This window comes from Mirounga leonina, unplaced genomic scaffold, assembly GCF_011800145.1.
Source record: "Mirounga leonina isolate KUSES-001 unplaced genomic scaffold, KU_Mleo_1.0 Mir_201, whole genome shotgun sequence".
Taxonomy (NCBI): Eukaryota; Metazoa; Chordata; class Mammalia; order Carnivora; family Phocidae; genus Mirounga; species Mirounga leonina.
In genome coordinates, this window is record NW_023270504.1 from 17,441,617 (window position 1) to 17,462,486 (window position 20,870).

At 40.7% G+C, this 20,870-nt stretch overlaps 1 protein-coding gene across 2 annotated transcripts in view; it reads right to left on the bottom strand.

The window, feature by feature from the left end:
- The window catches only part of DERA (deoxyribose-phosphate aldolase), a 121,464-nt gene that overhangs the window by 58,259 nt on the left and 42,335 nt on the right, over positions 1-20,870 (bottom strand). For both annotated transcript variants that reach the window (XM_035028143.1, XM_035028142.1), the window contains exons 2-5: positions 10,746-10,843; positions 9,212-9,359; positions 7,652-7,747; positions 5,523-5,657 (exon numbers count right to left, since the gene is read on the bottom strand). In XM_035028143.1, coding sequence (XP_034884034.1) covers positions 5,523-5,657; positions 7,652-7,747; positions 9,212-9,359; positions 10,746-10,843 — 477 coding nt within the window. The remainder of the gene's footprint in view (positions 1-5,522; positions 5,658-7,651; positions 7,748-9,211; positions 9,360-10,745; positions 10,844-20,870) is intronic.

Consider the following 20,870-nt stretch of genomic DNA (forward strand, 5'->3'; position numbering starts at 1 on the left):
AGAAGAAACCGCAGCTGGTATGGAGGGATTCATCTGGGACGATCGATTTACATACATTATCTAACTGAATCCCCATTATAAAGTGTATGCCATTATTCTTATTTCACAGAGAAGGAACGGAAGACACAGAGAAGTAACTTGCCTAAGAGAAAACAGCTACTAATGGTAGCGCCCGGATTCCAACCAAGGTCTGTCTGATGTAAAGATGTGCTTTCAACCCTCTAGTCTCCCAGAGTTATGCTCCCTTCTTACTCCACAGTATATTTGTTCTGGGTCAGCTCTGGGTCTGACCGCCTCCAGTCATGACTGGCTTCTATGCTGGCTGGCTGGGTGCCCCCACCTCTCTCCTAGTCCAGCCCAGCCTTCCCAGGGAGAGGAAAACCATCCTCTTCCCAAGAGCCTAAGAGGTAGATGTACTCTCTGGCTAAACTTGCCGCAGTAACTCTTTATCCCTTAAGCCTTCTGTTACAGCTAACTGCAGATCCAGGCTAAATAAATAGAAACACATAGGAAACACTATTTGTACTAATTAACCAACATATAAATTCAACAATGCTTCAAGTACCCTGCATCGAAACTATGTGGAACCAACAACAAGGAGTATGTTAAAAAAAAAAAAAAAAAAAAAAAAGATGCTAAAAGTTAGTGATTCTCTACGACTATAGGATGGTGTGGGGGCGGGGGTGGGATCAAAATCACCTGGAGCAATTTTCGCAGCCCAGGAATCTACTGCCCTCACCTCCAACACCCAGTTCTGACAGTACCTACACTCAGGGAGGGAAAGGCTAGCTTCTGGGAGGAGACGACTGGGGGCAAGTAATTTGAAAACATTTGTCAGGGAATTCTGAGAACCAGCAATATATTCTGTGCCCTATCTAGTTACAACTACGGTCCCGAGGGATGAGTTAGATGGTGTAGATGGTGTCCATTTCTGTGCCCGAATAGAAAAGACTGAGGGAAGGACAGTGTGCCATAACGAGCAAATCAGGATCTGGTGGTAAAAAGCTTACCAGCAAAGGGCCAGGCGAAACAACAATAACAAAAATGTTTAAATAAAAAGGTATATAAAGTCAAAAGGCACAACGGCCTGAACTGTTAGCCAGGGGGTGGGTCATCTCGGAGATTTCCACAGCTCAGGGAGCATCACTGTGCTCCAGGATAATGCAGTCACCGATACCACGGTTCTGAAATTAAATTATTTAAGAGAAAGCGTACAAGTCAAATATTTTTTAATGGGTTTCTTTCTAAAATGGCTAGATTCTCTGACTGGATCAAGAGTCACTGTTCTACTTATGTAAAAATGATGCATGAGGGGCACCTGGGTGGCTCAGTCGGTTAAGCATCTGCATTCGACTCGGGTCACGATCCTGGGGTCCTGGGATTCAGCCCTGCAGCAGGCTCCAAGCTCAGCAGGGAGTCTGCTTCTCCCTCTCCCTCTGCCCCTCCCCCCTGCCTGTGCAAACTCTCTCTCACTCTCTCAAATAAATAAAATCTTTAAAAAAATTATAAAATGATGCATGAAAAGCAACATGGTTTAGCAGGGAAATAGAGCACGAGTTCCAGAGTCAGCAGATGTAGGTTCCGGTGCTCAGGAGGTTTTGTAGTGTCCAGCACAGGGAATGTGGCTGAAATAGGTGAGGACAGGGAGAGTACGCAGAGTTTGAGGAGAAATTTGAGAGTTGCTGGGACAGGACCTGAGGACCACCAACACTTCAGGGATGATAGAGGAGGTAGAGGAGCTCGCAAACAAGACACAGGGACGCAGGAGTAATCAGAAACATGGAAGAAAACCTGAAGAATTTAGGGTCACGGACAGCATGACAAGAGAGTGTTTTCAGAAGGAGGACAGTGAACTGTGTCAAATGCTGAATGGTAAAGCTAAACAAACAACTGAAGAATATTCCCTGGACACAGGAAAATAACAGGTCATTAGCATCTTGGTTAGTAGAGATTCAAGAGAAACAAATACATATGACTCTTTTAAAAACTTTAGCCATGAAGGGAAGAACAGAAAGGGAGACTTAGCTGGGGATGAGGGGGAATGTTGGCATGTGAGTTTTTTTTAAATGGAGAAGAAAAGCTTACATATGTTTAGATGCTGATGGGAATGAGCTAGTAGAGACAAAGACTAAAGGCACAGCAGAAAAAAAATGGCCGACAAATGGAGTAAGGCCTCCGAAAATGCGGGAGGAAATGGGAGCCACCACACAGCGGAGGGACTGGACTGAGGAGAAAGGGAGGAACAAAGGCAGGCAGACCCTGCTGCAAGGACCCTGGGGGAGTTCCTGTCTAATGGTGTCTGTTTTCTCTGAGAAATAGCAGCTAGGTCTTCTGCTAAGAGGGAATGGGCCTCAAGGTGAACAGAAGAATTAGAAGCTTGAGGAGAACAGAGATTTTAAACTGTCACCAGGGAGAATTCAAGAGGAGTACAAGCCCCGCTCCAGTCTCCTCTTTGAGTTCACCCCGGAAACTGTGGACTCTGCGGCCATGAGAAATGATTAGGATACACTCTGAATGGCCAGCTTTAAAAACAGGATTCTTTCTTTTGTGCTTCAACCAGTGCCCTACACACCTCAGTGCGCAGAGGAGAGGGACCTGGATTTGAATGTGTATTAGCCTGACAGACACTTCTGTCAGCACATTCCAAGAAATCAATTTTAGGCTCATATTTTAGTAAACAGCTAATATGAAAGCGTAACACTGAAAAATATAATATGTAATCAAATTGAGGCAAATTAAGACAAAATACTGCAGTGAAAAAAGGCTTCAGTCATTGCAGGTTTCTATTCAGAATTAAATTTCTAGTATTAAATGTTCTTTTTCAATTTGTTTTGGGTCAAGAGGTTATTAACACCATAAAAAAGTTAATAGAAAAGTATGGTCTAGGACAAAGATGTGTTATTATATTTTGCATGAATGCCTGTTATTAGGAAATAATCAGTTCCTAAAAACAACCATTGCTAGTTCATTAAGGGACAGACAATTACATCAAAACCCATCTCCTATTATATTTTATTTCCCAATTAGTATTCTAGAGACAAGAGCACAAGTTATAATAGAAACTACACTTCTATGTCTACAACTGTTTAATAAAAGACATAAAGGGCGGGGCGCCTGGGTGGCTCAGTCGTTAAGCGTCTGCCTTCGGCTCAGGTTATGATCCCTGGGTCCTGCGATCGAGCCCCGCATCGGGCTCCCGCCTGGCGGGGCTCGGAGGGAGGCCTGCTTCTCCCCCTCCCCCGTTTGTGTTCCTGCTCTCGCTGTGTCTCTGTCAGATAAATAAAATCTTAAAAAAAAAAAAAAAAGACATAAAGGGCATATAGTTGTTTTTTTTTTATCTAAATCATGTATAGTTTATTTCCAAATTTTTTTCAATATTATGCATATTCATTTTTTTCCCTCTTACTCTGGCCTGAAATCCTAACTGAAATCTATAACTAGAAGGAAACAAGAATCAATATATAGGGATAAGGGACATCTATTTAAAGTATGTCTTTTAAGAATGATTGCAATTGGCCAAAGCTCACATGAACCATAAAAAAAAAGGAACAAAAATCAAAAGCACAAAAAGATATTTATGAACAGTCAAGAATTTAAACAGGGTAAGGATTAAAAATGTTGATGAGTATAGTTGGGAGTATGGGGCAATAGGAATGGCTTTAACATTTTTTTCTAGATCATTCAGAACTGTGGTATCAGTGATTGTGATGCTCTTCGAGCTGCTGAAATCTCTGAGGTGACCCACCCCACAGTTAACAGTGCTCTGCCTTTTGACTTCCTATTTCTTTTTATTTAAATATTTGTGTTATTGTTGTTTCACAAGGCCCTTTGCTATTAAGCTTTTTACTGTCAGACCCCTTTGAGCTCCTATGGCACACTGTCCTTCCGTGCTAGAACTCCCCTCAGTCCTTTCCATCTGGGCACAGAAATGTACACCATCTAACTTACTAAGAATGTACGGGAACGTAGTTAATATTCTAAGCTAAAAGACTGCATTTTCCGGCCTCACTTGCAGCCAAGGTGGCCACGTAACTCAGTCTGAGCCAAGGAGGTAGACGCAAAAGTGCTGTGGGAAGTTTTTAGAATAGGACAGCCCTTCTTTCCTGTTATTTGGGAGATGGGTGGAAAGGCGGGAGCATCAGAAGCCACCTTAGACAATGGAGTGCCCTTAAGTATGAGGGTAGAAGCCACATCCTTTAGAAGTGGAAGATCAAAGTAGCATAAGTCACCAAGGACTTTGTGGGACTGCCACAGTACCCCTGAAATACCTACCTCCAGGCTTGATCTTCTTACACAAAGAAAATCCCGGAGTTCCAGGATCGAGCCCCATATCGGGCTCCCCACTCAGCAGGGAGTCTGTTTCTCCCTCTGCTCCTCACCCTGCTCATGCTCTCTGTCTCTCTCTCACTCTCTGTCTCTCTCTCAAATAAATAAATAAATAAATAAATAAATAAATAAATAAATAAATAAATAAAATTTTAAAAATAGATATCCATGAAATACTAGCAAGTCCAATATGTAGATTAAGAAAAAATACATTAAGTATAATCCTACTTTTTATTTAAACTTTTAAAAAGGGTGTCAGTTGCATGTGTATATATGAAGAGAAAAAAGTCTGAGAAGTTGTGCATTATACTGTTATTGAGGTTATTTCTAGTGGACGAGATTATGTAGAACATCTACTTCCTTTATTACTGGTTAGAATTTTTGTTTTTAACAGCGAGCAGGTATAACCTCTGTAATTAGAATAAAATATGCCACGTATTTGATATTCACATATCTAAGGAGATAACATATTATTCTGGCTTTATCTTATGATTTTATTAAAAATTTTTAGTTGGACTACTTTTATAATGATTTTTTCAAAGTAGAAAATTATACTTTTTTTAGCTATCAACAATCTCTAATATACAAAATATATTTAAGGCACAGGTCAAATCTATTTTTTTAATATCTAATTATAAAAACAACAGCTTGTTATTGAAATGGGTAATGTTTTATCATAATTGGTGTGATAGTAAATCATGAATCTCAAAGGTAAATACAAAATAGTATCCATAGGAATTATGTGTAAGAACAGTAGGAGTGAAAACAGACTTAGCATACTCATTACTAATCCCACATTCTCAAAATCCACAAAGATTAACATTAAAAAAGGGAAGTTTCCTCCACCTATTAAAATAAACTTTGCATAAATGACTTGCCTAGAGTGATTTATGTATTGAGTAATAAAATAGTAGAGAATAGAATAAAAATTAATAACCTACTGCATAGAAATAACCATCACCTAAGCACTCAAAGGGATCTAAAAAGTTCATGCAGGTGGGCAACTGCTTAGGATTTATGAGGGGAACAAGCCATGAGCAATACCAGCCATGTTTTCTCTGAAATTCACCCTCTAATCTGGTAACTTGTAACCTAGAACAACGACTTCCAAAACATGCTGCCCCTTTTCCAATCCTCACCATTTGATTCATGCAGGTAAAACTTAGTCTCCCTTTTAGGTAAGGACTTGCACATACCTTCCCACTGGCCAGTCAGCACCAATGTCCTGTTAATCACCACATCGATTTCTGTAGCTCCATCTTCCACAGCCAATCTGATCTCTTCCAATCGTGTTTTTAAATGAGTCTGTCCAGCTGGAAAGCCAGTGGCCACTAGCAGAGAGAGAGAAAAGAAAGGAGGGAAGGAAGGGAAGGAGGAAGGAAGGAAGGAAGGAAGGAAGGAAGGAAGGAAGGAAGGAAGGAAGACAAATTTCAGTTTGTAAGTATCTCAATAAGGAATTTCATACAAAAAAACAAAAAAACAAAACAGCATTTTGACCAAAGCATTAATGACACTAAAGAGCTTCACGCCTATCTTACAAAGAGAAGTGCAAAGAAATAGAATGTCATCTCATATAGTATTGGTGTTAAGATGAATATTAGTATTTTATAATTTGAAAAACCTGAAATTAAGTTTCTGCAGAGATGCTCATGAGGGGGCTTTAAGTAAATAGAAATTAAGAAAATATGTATCCTCACAGTGATAGTCATAACATAGTAGCTATAGCCCTGTCCTGATGGACACTGGTTAATTATTGATCCTACTCTTAATTAAGTTGGTTACCACTGTATTCTTGATTTAATCACTCACATTGATAGCTGTTGCAACCAAATTGCAATATAGGTTCTTCCCACTGCCTATCTTAAAATGAAGACCAAGCAGATGAGAATAAAGGGAAGCAATTGCAAGAGGGAAAAAGACCTAATATTGTCCACAAAACTGGGGCAGGGGCGAGTTGGGAAGAGCAAGGCCAAATAAATATTTTTAAAAAAATGAAAATACAGCTACACTTCTGAAAAACCATTAACATTTTTTACACGTGCATCATTAAGCCCATTTCCATTACTAAAGATAACCTTTTGTATTTCCTTGATGTTATTAAATTCCTTGGGTCTGCTATCTTAGAGGAAAGCATGTTTCCCTGTTGTATAAAAGAAAAGCTGAATTGAATGAGGCTGATGAAAAATTTAAGGTAGCTGCCAAACACTTTCGGAATCTTCACAAATAGCTTGTATATCAATACTATGTGTTTGTTTTGATGTATCCCTAATAAAATAAATTAATCATCTTTTTAGACTCCTTTTTTAAAGAACCAAGATATTCCTCTTAACATCTTCTAAAAGTACAATCTAATTTTATATCTATCCATCCATACACACTCACACACTCACTTACACAGAAGTTTTAAAGACTCTTTTGTCTTTCATGCCCAGTCCTGTTGAGTCTATCTTAAGGGAATAACTCCTGAACATACTCTCTTGTCTTTACCTCCCAGGCTTTGGAGTGGCACTCCTCACACGTCTCACTTGGACTGTGATAAGTCTCCCTAACTCCCTGTCACCCCCTCTACTGGATCCATGACCACCCCCGTAACTCACTACATCATGCAGCGGATCATGACATGCCTTTGCTGAAAATCTTGCAGTATCCTCCCCAACACCAGAATAGAGCCCAAATGCCACCACCGGGCCATTTTCCCCTATGTGATCTGGCCCCGATCTACCTTCCCAGCTTCAACTCCCAGAGCCCCCTTCCACCCCCCACTTCATCCCAATTCAGATCCAACAATGACAAACCACTTGTGGTTCCCTGAATGTGCTTCTGTGCCTTCACACAGGCTAATTCCTCTGTCTAAAATGCCATTCCCTGTCTCACCAACACCGTCAACTCCCCCTTCCCCTTTGAGACCCCCAGCAGTTATCATCTCCCCTGTAAAGAATTTCCCTTACTCTCTGAGTGTCACCAACCTCTGCAAAATAAATCACTCCCTGCTCCGAGTTATAACTGTACCTTCTGCGTATCTTTATTGTCATCTTTTTCATATATATTACTACATATCCTGCATTATCACGTTTTAAACTTGCTTATTCCTCCTAAACAACCAAGTTTCCTTAAGGACGGAGATAAGGTTCTATATTCTTGGGAATGAATGTGGTCTGCTACTTAGGAGGCAAGCAGATATGGAGAGAATGAGTAAATAGAAATCGTTAAATATATAAAGCTAATTAAAATCATAGTATAAAACTGTATATAAAACCCCCAGGTGTCTGAGTTGAAGAACTGGAAACAGGTTGAGAGACAAGAGCAAAAGCCAAAACAATTTTACCGGAAGCCACTGGGATGGTACAGCCCGAGGCCTTCAGCGCTTTAACCGCATCACACACCCGCGCGGGGTAGACACAAACAGCAGCGGTCGTAAGGCCTGTGACGAAAGAAATCGTAACAGCCTGCTTTATGGGAAGTTCACCTTGAACAAGAGGCTTTTAATTATTTACACCACCACCCTGGCAGAAATCAAAATGAGAGAAGAAATAATTCCCCTGTGACACTGCACTGAATGAAAAAGTTTTGACTCCCTAACATTCCCTTCCAGTTCTTGACAATAGGGATCTTTTTCTCCATGTTCAAGACACGGAATAAAATAACTGTGATGCACTGGTCTTGGAGGTCAATATAATGCCACTTTTTAAAGATTCCTAAGTGGTAAACTTAATGGTCTTGACTCAATGAGAATATTGTATTTCATGTAGGTAACAAAATCCAGATTTGTACAGCTAACAGACAGTGGATGAAAAAAGTGAATGAGAACCTGAGAGGGTAGTATAGCAAAATGACATTTAACTGATCCTATTCCCTCTCTTGCAAGAAATAATACAATCTGGATCTGGAGCCCTCACTTGGAGGAATAAGCTCTTAAATTTAAAAATATCAAGTAAAAATCAAACAGCCACTATAAAACAAAGCAAAAACATAGACTTCTATAAAGTTGCTACTTTCAACAATTTTGTATAACAATGCCTATACATAGGTGGTGTTTTTATTGTCAACCCAAAAGACACATAATAAATATTTTTCAAAAGCTGTGGAGTTGTTTAGGTCTATAAATTATCTTCAAATTATTTGGGATAAAATACCTGCATTGGGCCAATGCAACATCTCCACTTGCATATTCATTACCAACAGGCACTCGGGAATCATGAAGCATCCCTCCATCGAAAGATGTGGCTCCTAAAATCAGCCCAGTGAGTACCAGGACACATGGTCTTGGAAACACCCTTTAGCCTTCCAGAACTCGGTTTCCTCGTTTAGAAATAGGGGATCAACTCTCAAAGGTCTCCTCCATTCCTAAGATGTTAAGATTCTAAACTTATGGCAACTTTAGAAAGTCCTTTCTTTCAAGTATACTAAGAGAGTGAATATAACTTTTTTTCAAAAGATTTAACCTAATATACGAGCACGCAATATTCCCCATTTGCATTTTATTCTCAAAAGTATTTCATTTACTCACAGAAAATACTTTATGTATGAGATGTGATTATTAAGTAATGAGACTGGCTTTTGCACATGTGGCTAGGGAATGAGAATCAGTATTTTAGAGTCACTAGATAGAAAATTTCCCACACTGAAGAACTGGAAAGAAAAATAAAGAAACTCTCTACCAGAAACTTTAATCCAGGATGGAAAGAACTGACCTAAAAATGAGACTCAGATTCTCTCCCTGCTGTTTTTCAGAGAAGAATCCCAATTATTTGTCTATGTACACAATTCTACTGTGGATTTTATTGCTGTTATCATTTTAGCAACTGAATCTTCTCAAATCCTCTTAGATTTAGTGATTAGTACCATAAAGAGGTAAACACAGACAGATTATACACAATGATTTTACCTTTATCATGCATATTTAAACTTTTTAAGAGATCTTCCCGGATTGGATACTTGGCTTTATAACAGAGCCTTTGAATGTTGGAAGATGTGTCATCGCCTGAAAGTGTAGTAAGATCTATAAAGGTAACGGCTTTCAGGAGCCAAGCAGCCTGGTTTAAAGAAAGTAAAAACAAGATTAAAAAAAATTCATCTCCAACCCAGTTAGTTAGTAGAAAATCATTAGACAAACGTGGGTGCTAATTTCTGACGTCTACCCTGTTCTAAGGCATGTCCTTCTCACATGTGATACAAACATTGCTCAAGAGTGACCAACAAGATGAACACTGCATAGAACAAAATAAAAGAGGGATACAGAGTAGCCTTAAAAATTAATATTTCCGGGTGCCTGGGTGGTGCAGTCAGTTAAGCGTCCAACTCTTGATTTCCGCTCAGGTCATGATCTCAGGGTTGTGAGACTGAGCCCCGCATTGGGCTCTGGGCTCAGCACGGAGTCTGCTTGAGATTCTCCCTCTCTTCTCCCTGCCCCCCCCCATGCATGCTCTCTCCCCCCTCCAAATAAATAGAATCTTTAAAAAAAAAATTATTTTTCCTTCCATAGCTATCCCAAAGTGAAATCCCTAATAGATCAAGCCTCTCCACACCAGACCTCTCCATCTCCTCCACTAGGGGCCCCTGATGGCTACCATATGACAGAACCTGGGAAAAAGAGGGTCTCTATCTGATATTTTACCTCCAGCCTTGGGATCTGGGATGAGACTCTTTAAAGAAGAGTCTCTAATTTTGTTGTTGTTGTTGTTGTTGTTGTTGTTGTTGTTGTTCGCTTTAATCCAATTCCATTTCTAAAACAATATTCATAGTTCATAACTCATTCTAATGAATTTCCTTTTATCTTTCAATCGGAATATTTCCAAGGATGAACAAAATGTAAAATGTCACCCTAAAGGATTCAATCACACTATTTTGCCTCACTTGTGAAATGAACTCTGAATTCCTTTTAGTCCTGTGATGCATAGCACATCTTTGGTCAGTATACACTGAAGGCTATGCTGACCACAAGTACCCTATGAAACATCACTTTTTGAGTTTTGGGAAATGATTTATGAAAATTAATAGTAAGGTAAACACAATGGTCAAAGGAGGTCAACTCTTATGCCTAAGTGCCTCAAGAGCAGACACACCAGGTTTAGATGTTATGGTTTAAAAATTAAAATAGAAGACAACCAAAGAAGGTATGTCTAAGGAACTGAATAAATGTGTTGAGGAAATATGCCATTTAATTCACTCATGAATAAAGATGCCTCAAATTCATTTGCGGCTTTGCCACTCAAGAGTGGTATGATTTTTAACTTTTTTGGATAAATGTGTTATCTTTCTCCAACCCATCATCATCATATATGAATTATTAAAATAAGTCATGGACAGCTGCAATCTTTTAAGTTTAGATGCTTCTTGAGTGAAATTCAATACTGTGGCCTTGAGGGAAGAGACCAAGCATTGCAAACTACAGGAACAGAATGCTCCAGAAGAAACCTTACTTGCCACTCCTTTTTCACGGTTCTGCGAGCCTGGATTTGTTCTGCACGCCTCAGAACTGCTGGTTGATTCACTTGTATTTTGGAGATCCAGCTAAGGTCTAAAGGGGAAAGAGGAACACTTCTTATTAAATATATTCATCTATTTTTACGTGGTCCTTGAAAGGATATATCATTTTGCATCAAAGCTGTTTTTAAAGCCTATGCTTCTTTTTTGCACAATTACAAATAAAGAACCTGTTGAAAGAAACCCAGCCCTGAAAAGGCATTCTTCATGTAAAATCAAGTACATTTGGAACTGGAAGAACCTGTATTGATTCATTACATAGATATGTCTAACAGGGGAGAAAAATGTTATATTACTCGTGCCTCACTTCTGACAGCAAAGACTTATTTGTAAGTGCCCAGTCCAGGAGAACAAATGATTAATAAATACTTAAGTGAATTAATGTTGGGGCTTAAAGGAATCCTTGATCACTACTCCCCTTACTGATAAGATTTATATCTACTAGATGCTGATATGATATGATATGATATATGATATGATATGATATAGCCCATGCTTTCCTCAAAAGGGACTTTTTCAGAATGTATTAGAAGTTACAACATTGATAGAACAGAAGTTAGAAAAAGGGAAAGAAAAAAAACAAAAACCAAGGTGTTCAAAATTCTGGGAGACATCTCTATTGCTTCTGTTTTAAAAGGCTCTTCCCCACCCCGATCCTACCCTCCATCTCTCTGAGTTAAACATAATTTCTATTTTAAACCCAGCCTACACCTAGCTTCAGAACACTGCCAGATCCCCAGATAGAGCTAACATCTGGATACAGCTGTACTATAAAACTGGGATTTAGTTCATCAAGGAGTCATGGTAAAATGGTCTCCTGTACTTACTATATTGTGAGTCACGATCTTATCTTTGAGTGACTAACACCAAACACAGGGTGTATTTCAATTGTATTTCAGTTTTATCCACCAACACTCTATCACAACAGTGACTTCACAGTAAATTAAGCACTTACCCATTTACCTTCTATAACTAACTTTATTTTTATATCCCTCTAGCACCTTCTTCTTAGAAGAGCTGTAAAAAACTACTGTGGAAAAGGAAATATGGCCCAATTATCCATGATGTTCCTTTCTGCAGTTTCAGTTACCCGTGGTCAACTGCAGTCCAAAAACAGATGATCCTCCTTCTGAGGCATCAGAGGGTCATAGCGGCCTAACGCTATGTCACAATGCCTATATCATTCACCTGATTTCCTCTCATTAGACAGGCATTTTACCATCTCACATCATCACAAGAAGGGTGACTACAATACGATAATATATCCCGAGAGAGATCACATTCACGTAACTTTTATTATACCATATTGTTATAACTCTTCTATTTTATTATTAGTTACTACTGTTAATCTCTTACTGTGCCTAATTGATAAATCAAAATTTATCGTAGGTGTATATGAATAGGAAAAAATATAGTATATATATAGGTAGGGTCCAGTACTGTCCAGAGTCTCAGGCATCCCCTGGGGGTGGTCTTGGAACACAGGTAAGAGGGGACTACCATACACAATTCTCTATAATGTGGAGGGGAAACCGCTAATTGCATACTGCACTACGTAACCAAACTAATAATAATAATAATAATACAGTATTTGCATCCACCACAAAAATAAGACCACGTTTCTACAAAAGACATTCTCTCTCATTTCCAATTGATTCTTCTTATCAATATTAATATTGTAGAAATTCCAAGTCAGAGTCTGAATGATTAATAATGATATGCTTATTTAAATACCACTGAATAAGGAGCAGAGTCTGGGTGCTTTTTTTTTTCTCCTAATTAAATTATTTTGTTAGCTGAAATCATTTAACAAAACAAGAGTTTTATCATTTCAATCCATCTGCTCCTCCAAGACACTGTATGGTTTCCTGCTCATCTGCTGAGCTAACATCACAGAATCTAAGGTCAAGCAAATGGTATCTGCCTCTTCTTCCCCATCCAAAGATGGGTTCTAGGTAAAGCCCAAAGAAATAAGACCAGACTCACCCTAATTTACAAGACCTATAAGAACCCCTCTCCACCCAAAGGCAGGGGAGATTCTTTTTTATAAAAAAAAAAACAACTGTTAATCGTGATTAGGTTTATGGTAAAGATCATTTCCGACAATCAATGAGGCAGAGTTGTGTGAAACACAAGGCTCACCAACAAGCAACTGTTGACAGTGGCCAAAAGAGGGAAGCCTGTGTTGGTGGGGCAAAGCTCTGAAGGGCTGTCCTTTATCCATCATATGACCCTTCCTGGATACCCCTCCCCGCCTCCTCTCTACTCCCCACCCACACAACCACCATAGGAAGCCTGGCTACTGGAGAGACGCCTCCGGCAATCCCAAGACTTCACCACCTGGCTCCCTTTGCCCTCATAAGACCCCTCTTCTCCCTTTCTGCCCCTCCAGCCCTGGGGTACAGCCTTTCTAAACTACCAGGAGTTCATCGGCAATTATGTCACGTTCCGTCTCTGGACCTGTGCATGCTGGTTATTCCTTCTGCCCTTCGTTATCTTGCCAACAGAGTGAACTCCCACCCAACCTTTAAGACTTAGTTCAAATGCCACCTTCTCTGTGAACTTCCTCTGAACCATACAGGCTGAGCTATTCCTTTGTTTCTATGCACTTAATGCAATTTTATAGTCTACCTTTAGTGAAGGCCCCTTATTCTGAATGCACTGATTTGTCAAAATGTTTCAGTCCCAACAGATTTTTTTTTTTAATATTTTATTTATTTATTTGAGAGAGAGAGCACATGAGAGGGGGGAGGGACAGAGAGAGAAGCAGACACCCTGCTGAGCAGGGAGCCCGATGCGGGACTCGATCCAGGGACTCCAGGATCATGACCTAAGCCGAAGGCAGTCGCCCAACCAACTGAGCCACCCAGGCGCCCCAGTCCCAACAGATTTTTAAAACTCCAAGCAAAGTGCCTGACACGTGGGTGGCATTCAATAAATAAAATGAATAGTTCCCCGAGACCAGAAATGATCAAATTCTGGGCAATATCTTTCCCAACTGCTTTTTCTAAAAAAAAAAACTTTTAGTGTTTACGTCCCTCCCCGCCAGCTTTATTGAGGTATAATTGACAAAAACTGTATATGTTCAAGATATACATCTTGATGTTTTGATATACATCTACACGGTGAAATAATCACCACAATCAAGCTAATTAACGTATCTATCACTTCACACATTTCCCTTTTTTTTTTTTTCCTTTTTTGAGTGGGTTGAGAACATTTAAGATCTCCTCTCTCAGCAGATATCAACCAAACAATACAGTATTGTTAACAATAGTCACACTGGAGGTGTCTGGATGGCCCAGTCGGTTGAGAGTCCGACTCTTGATTTCGGCTCAGGTCATGACCTCAGGGTCATGGGATCGAGCCCTGCGTTAGGTTCTGCACTCAGCACGGAGTCTGCTTGTCCCTCTCCCTCTGCTCCTCCCCGGGCTCACTTTCTCTCTCTCCCTAATAAATAAAGAAGATCTTTTAAAAAAAAACATAAAACAATAGTCATGGTGCTGTATACTGTATCTCTGGAACTTATTCACCTTGAATGATGGAACTCTGTACCCCAACTGCTTCTGATTAAAGAACTTGTGGATCTCCACAAGAGAAGCTGGGACTGACGCATGAACAGAATACCTGAGGGCATCCACCTTAAAAACTAATTTTTAGTACAATTCCCCACCAAAGATTAGAACCCACGAGGCCTGCTCTCACACTTCTCAGACACCACTTGCCAGAGGTCCCTGTGAACCACCTCCTGGAGGACGTAATAGGATTATTCTTCTTGCAATATCAGCCTCCACTGTTAAAAATATCATTAGCGGTCATAAAATTATCCGGCCCCATATTTAATCCAGCCACAGAATTTGCCTCTGTGACCTCCCATGGTAATGAATTATATAAGTGACTATCTCATTTTATTAGCACTTAATTTGCTACTCTTTAATTTCATCAAATAACCCCTGTTCTCATATTATGGGGTCTGGGGAAAAGAAAGGACTGATTGGCCTTTGTTATGTCCTTCATAATTTTTAATATTTTATTCGAGTACCCTTTAGCATCTCCTTTCCAGGAGAAGTGATTCTAATGCACACAATCTCATCAGTACCATAGAATCTTCTCTTACGGGGGCCAAGAAGTGTTTCAAGTACACGTGCCTTTGGGGAGAAGAGACATGAAGCCATAATTGGAAAGCAATAATACTCTTTTCTCAAAACTCTCCCGTGAAAAAATATCCTATTGTGTCTCTTAGTATGTCATTTGGGTGGCTTTCAGGCCCTTCTGTCAGTTATAAATTTGTTCTCAAATACTCTTCTCACAATTTTTTATTATTATTATTTTTCCTATGTCTCAGTGGAGACAAATCACTTCCCTACAAATCCACCACGTGGTCTTTCTGCCACGTCCATTGATGCTTCCATGGATGTTCTCGCGCTTCTTCACAATATTTCTCAAACACAAACACCAAACGATAACTCTGTGAAGGGGGGTTTATTTTGCATTTTGATTTTACCTTTGTTCCTAATGGAGAGAAGTAAATTGTGATATGTTATTAGAGATTGTTTTTTCCCAAATTTGGGGAAAGAAAGATTAAATTTCCCATGTTTTCTCTTTTCTTTTTTTTTTTTAAAGATTTTATTTATTTATTTGAGAGAGAATGAGAGAGCGTAAGCACATGAGAGGGGGGAGGGTCAGAGGGAGAAGCAGACTCCCTGCCGAGCAGGGAGCCTGATGCGGGACTCGATCCCAGGACTCCAGGATCATGACCTGAGCCGAAGGCAGTCGCTTAACCAACTGAGCCACCCAGGCGCCCCCATGTTTTCTCTTTTCATTCTTTCTATTTTTAATTCTAATTTGCAACTTCCCGGGAATCAGCCACAACTTCCCATATGTGCAAGTGCCCAGCATAGAAATAGTTGCTCAATAAGCCCCTTGCATCACAGTACATCTATTTTTTACCTCAGACACTGAAACCAGTGAAATATCAACTTGATCATGTCTAGTCTTTCAATCTTAGCCCTGGAAAAGGTTAGCTTGGCTAGAAAAAAGAGCCCTGGATGTCAGTGCATGCCTGATCCATTCAGGCTCAGAAGATACTCAACTTCTATAAACGAGCAGACTCGACCTTGTCCAGTTCCTAACCAAAGACACAAGACAGAAACCATACCGGGAGCTTCATCCTTACTAACAGGTAGAAACTAGAACTTGTTTTCTTCCCAAAGTCTAGTCTACCACCCCATAAGCCCCAGGTGAGCTCTCTAGGGCATCCATGCCCCCAGTGGACACGAGCCAACTCTTCTAACACTCTACCATGTAAGCCCAATCCTTAGAACCCAGAGAGATGGTCTAGAAACAAAGACACCAACAACTTGACAGCATATACTGCCACCGCTCACAGAGCCTTACTACTATGACATCTTCCCACAGCTGCTCTGACCCTAATCTCCAACTCCCATCCCACATACATTCTCCATCCCTAACCATTCTTTAGGATATCAATCCAAGTCCAGGTGAGTGATGAGTTTACTACACCCTCTTCAACGTAGATTTCTGGCACCAAGCTAAAGGCCAACGTGATCTGCTCACTTGTTCCTTTGGTACCAACCTTGAATATTCTCTGCTTATACTCCTCTTCCCTTTGGCTGTCATTTCCAGTATGTCTTGTATCCACAGCCACATGGATTATAACATTCTCAGAACACATCATCACAGTGGAACAGAGTCTGGGTTCACATTACAAGATACGTGTGCTCTTGGACCTGGCTTCACATAGTAGCATCATGTGGGGATTTTAAGGTCTCCCTCCTTCCTCTTACCCTTCATCCTTCCTTGAGACATTAGCCCTTTCCCGGCTATCGCTGCTCTTTACTAATCAATTTCTGTCGATTACTCTCCTTCTCAATCATCAGCTCATGTCTGTAGGTTGATCGAGGCACTAGAAGGAGAACCTAGTCACTTATTCTGACATCAACATACTGTTCGGTGCAGTCCCCAGGTTGCCTATTTCTGTTCCACTTGTTCCCAGGATGCCCTTCACCACTCAGTCACCAGCCTCCACGGTTCAGCAGCAGGTGGTGGCTGCAGTTAGGCAGCTAGAGAGCCACGAGCCCTCAGCAGAGGGAGGCGCCCATGTGCAAGTCCTACCGCTCTGCATACTTTAGCCTTTCTGGTGTGCAGGCTCCGTGCAACACAATGCGAGAAACACAGTGGCCTGAAATAGGTTGCTGCTGTCCAGACAAAGCTCAGGGAATAACGCCACCAACTGGCGGAGTTGAATTAGAGAAAATATAAGCAAACATATGGGGACAAAGAGCAATCAATGCATTTAACCAACATCTCCAACTGGTCCCACTGGTCACATCAGTCAGGAATCTTTCAGTTAAAAATGATGAAAACTGACTTTGGTGATGGGACCAAAACGGGAAGGATGGTAAAAGCTCAGATAACTGAGAAGAGATTGGAAGAACAAGCTCAGACAACAGACAGGAATCGAAGACAACAATACAGAGACAAAGCTAGAAGAACAAGGCCAGCATTGATCAGCAACAGCCTGGCCGAGATTTCACAGCAGCGGCTGCAGACAACACCACTGCCGTTTACCCCAACTCACTCAGAGCCTCAGGTTCCATAGGAAAGCATCCGAAGCCTGACCCATGCATGCCTGTGGGGGGCAGGGAAGAGGGAAGATCCACTCCTTCCTCTGTAGCGCCTCCAACCTGATCTACGTTCTATAGATAGAATGACCCAATACTAAGAGGACACGTGTTGGTTGCTGGCCAGCCAGAAAATGACAAATTTCTATTACAATGAGCGTGAGTTTGGAACATGCTAGATGGGTTGGCTTCTCTTGGAGATGCATAAAGCATTGGGCACATTAGACTCTATGACAAAGTCCCACAGGAAAGAAATCTCTCGAATGGTCTTTGATTCGGCATTTCTCAAACACTTGACCACAAATGGCTTTTTCCCTGGAACATATGCTTACCACACTGGATGGACAGTAAGTCAAGTTCAGAGAAAGGGAAGGTCAGAGTAGGCTCATCCAGTTGGCTAAAAAAAACTCTTGGATCAAGTGGAGATGTGCAATTGATGCTAAAGCAGAGGTTCTCAGTCTGGAGACATCTTTGGTGCCACTTGCACCTAGTGGGGTGGAGGCCAGGTAAACATCCTACAATGCACAAGACAGTCTCTCAATAGTGTAAGTGCCTGATACTAAGCTTTCTAATTGTAGCGTAAGTGCCTGACCTTAAGCTTTTGACTGCTGAGGGATCCATTTCAAAAGACATCCATCCTGAATAAACATATGGCCAGTCGTATGACACAGCTACTAACAAACCAACCAACAAGAAACTAGACAGCTCCCACACACGAAGCTTCCTCTTTCAGAAAGCCCTGGGTAACCTAAATAACTGCCTGCTCGAGTGACCCTGCTTCCCCTTCGCATGCCCCAATCCTTGCTCTTTTGCTTTAAATTAGCCAATAAAGAGTTAACCCACAAAACCCTAGATATCCCACCCTCAGACCCTAATAAGACTCAGGTCATTGCTTGCGTGTGCACACTGGCTCTTTCTACCCGAAACCTCACAGTGCAGCCCTTGGGTATGTCATGCACTCTCCAGGACTTGTGAGTAATAAATCCTGATCCTCAGAGATCCCTGATGGTTTTTGCTGAACTGTGTGTTCTGCAGTCATAATAAGAACCGGAAGAGACGGACCACCCATAAGCAGGAGCCCCGGGAGGGGAACTGTCTATGGAATTTGCCACAGGTGATGTGCCCAAGTGAGTACCACAGGCATTCCTAACCAAGGGCGCTACCATCAACAGTCTCAGGACCAAGTTGGTCCGAGGGTTGTGGGTTATTGTTAAGCTGCTTAACAGTCTCAGGACCAATGGAACAGTCCAATAATAGAGACTTAACTGGCCCCCAATGTCAACAGTGCCACAGCTGAGAAACCCTACCCAAAGGATGGGCAGGATTCGGGAAAAATGGGAAACAGGAGTGTCAGAGACAGAGACAAGCTGGCTCTATTTGGTTCACTGTGGCTTATCTGTAAAGCTTCTTAAGTACTAGGCTAAGAGTCTAGATCTGTGCTATCCAATCAGTAGCCACTGGTCACATGTGGCCATCTGAGCATTTGAAATGTGGAACAATCCAATTTGAGATGTGCTTTAAGTGTAAAGTACTCAGCAGATTTCAAAGATTTAATACAGAAAAAGAACACAAAATATCTCTGTAATTATGTTTTTTGGTTTGGGTTTTTTTTTTAAGCCCAGCGTGGTGCCCAATGTGGGGCTTGAACTCACAACCCTGAGATCAAGACCTGAGCTGAGATCAGGAGTCGGATGCTCAACCAACTGGGCCACCCAGGTACCCCTCTGTAATTACATTTTGATATTGATTATACACCAAAAATATAATACCTGGAATACATTTGGTTAAATAAAAAGTATTAAAATTATTTTCACCTGTTTCTTTTCACCTTTTATAATGTGCACCCTAGAAGATCTTAAATTACTTTTGTTGCATATTATATTTCTATTAGACAGCACTGGGCTAGACTTTATCCTGTAAGTGATCAAAGCCACTGAAGATTTCCAAACTGGGCTGTAAGAGAATTAAAGAAGTATTTTCTAAAAATAATCAGCATACAGAATATGTCCCATAGAAATGCTTACACAAATATGCAAGTACAAATATGAAAAGGTATTTATGTTAGTATTGTTGTAAGTGACACCAAGATCCATGATTGCTTCAAATATAGCAGATCCATAATACAGAATATGACCTGCTATTAAAAAGAATGAGATAGATCAGTAAATACTGTCATGGAAAATCAATTATGATACTTTACTCAGTGAAAACAAGTAGCCTGCACAGCTGTGATTTTCTAAAATAAAAATGTTTATAAAAACAAAAATACAAGTATAAAACATATATCTGTTGGTACCTGTGCAAAAAAATAATAGAATATATACCAAATTGATAGAAGAGTTTCTCTTCAGAGCTAGAATTACGTAAGATTTCTACTTTCTCATGTTATACAATTCCATAACACTGAAAATTTTTACCAAGAGTATGCATTACTTTATTGAGCAGTAAAAACAAAATATACTTAACTCTTTTCAATTGAGAGGCATTGCCAAGCAGCAGTGTGCAAGACAGGTAGAAAGAGACTACAGTAGGTAAACCAGCAAGATGGCTGTTGCTATGGTCCAGGCATCAGCATCGTACAACACCTCCCTGGGGCATTTCACACCCCAAACCTGTCATGACCAAACTCTGCCACTGAGTCCTTCCACGAATCCAGTCTGACTTAGCTGCATGATGCCAGGCAGAAATGATAACCTCTGAACGCCACTATTATTGCTCCCATAGAAAAGATCACTAAAACATTAGCACCCGGGCCACCAGACAGAACTTGATTAGTATATAAATCCTAGATGATACAAAGATCACACCTGAGTGAGACGGGCCCTCATTGGCCTGCCCATAGCAATGCCCTTCCCCATAGTTAAGGAGTTTATGGAGTCAAAGGTCCAGACTTTCCCCGAGATCACATTCTCCTTCCAGTCTAAGTGCAAGGTGCGCAGGACCCCAGAATTCCCAGACCAAATGTCATTTGGTCTGCTCCCAGAGTCTACAGAGGTCTCCGACCCAAAGTCCGTACCTTAAACTTAAGATATAAGACAGGTTAGGGACTTTGCTCCTAGAAAGTTTAGTCAATATACATCTGTCTATGAATTACCTTTATTCATTCATTCAACTAATAAAAAAAAAAGGGATACATACAATGATGCCAGCACTGCTCTAGGCTCAGTGGGTTCAGCAGTGAATGAAAAACCAAAATCCTTACTTTCACAAAGCTTCTTCTCATGAAGAGACAAACATGTAAATATATGTCGAATCTATTACACAATATATGTGGGCTACATTGAAAAGTTACACAGGATAAGAGAATGGATAGTGGCGAGATGGGGGGAATGGTCAGGGAGTCTCCTATAAGAAAACAACTGTGCAGAGTTCCCTATAAAATAATGAAGCGAGGGGCACATGGGTGGCTCAGTCGGA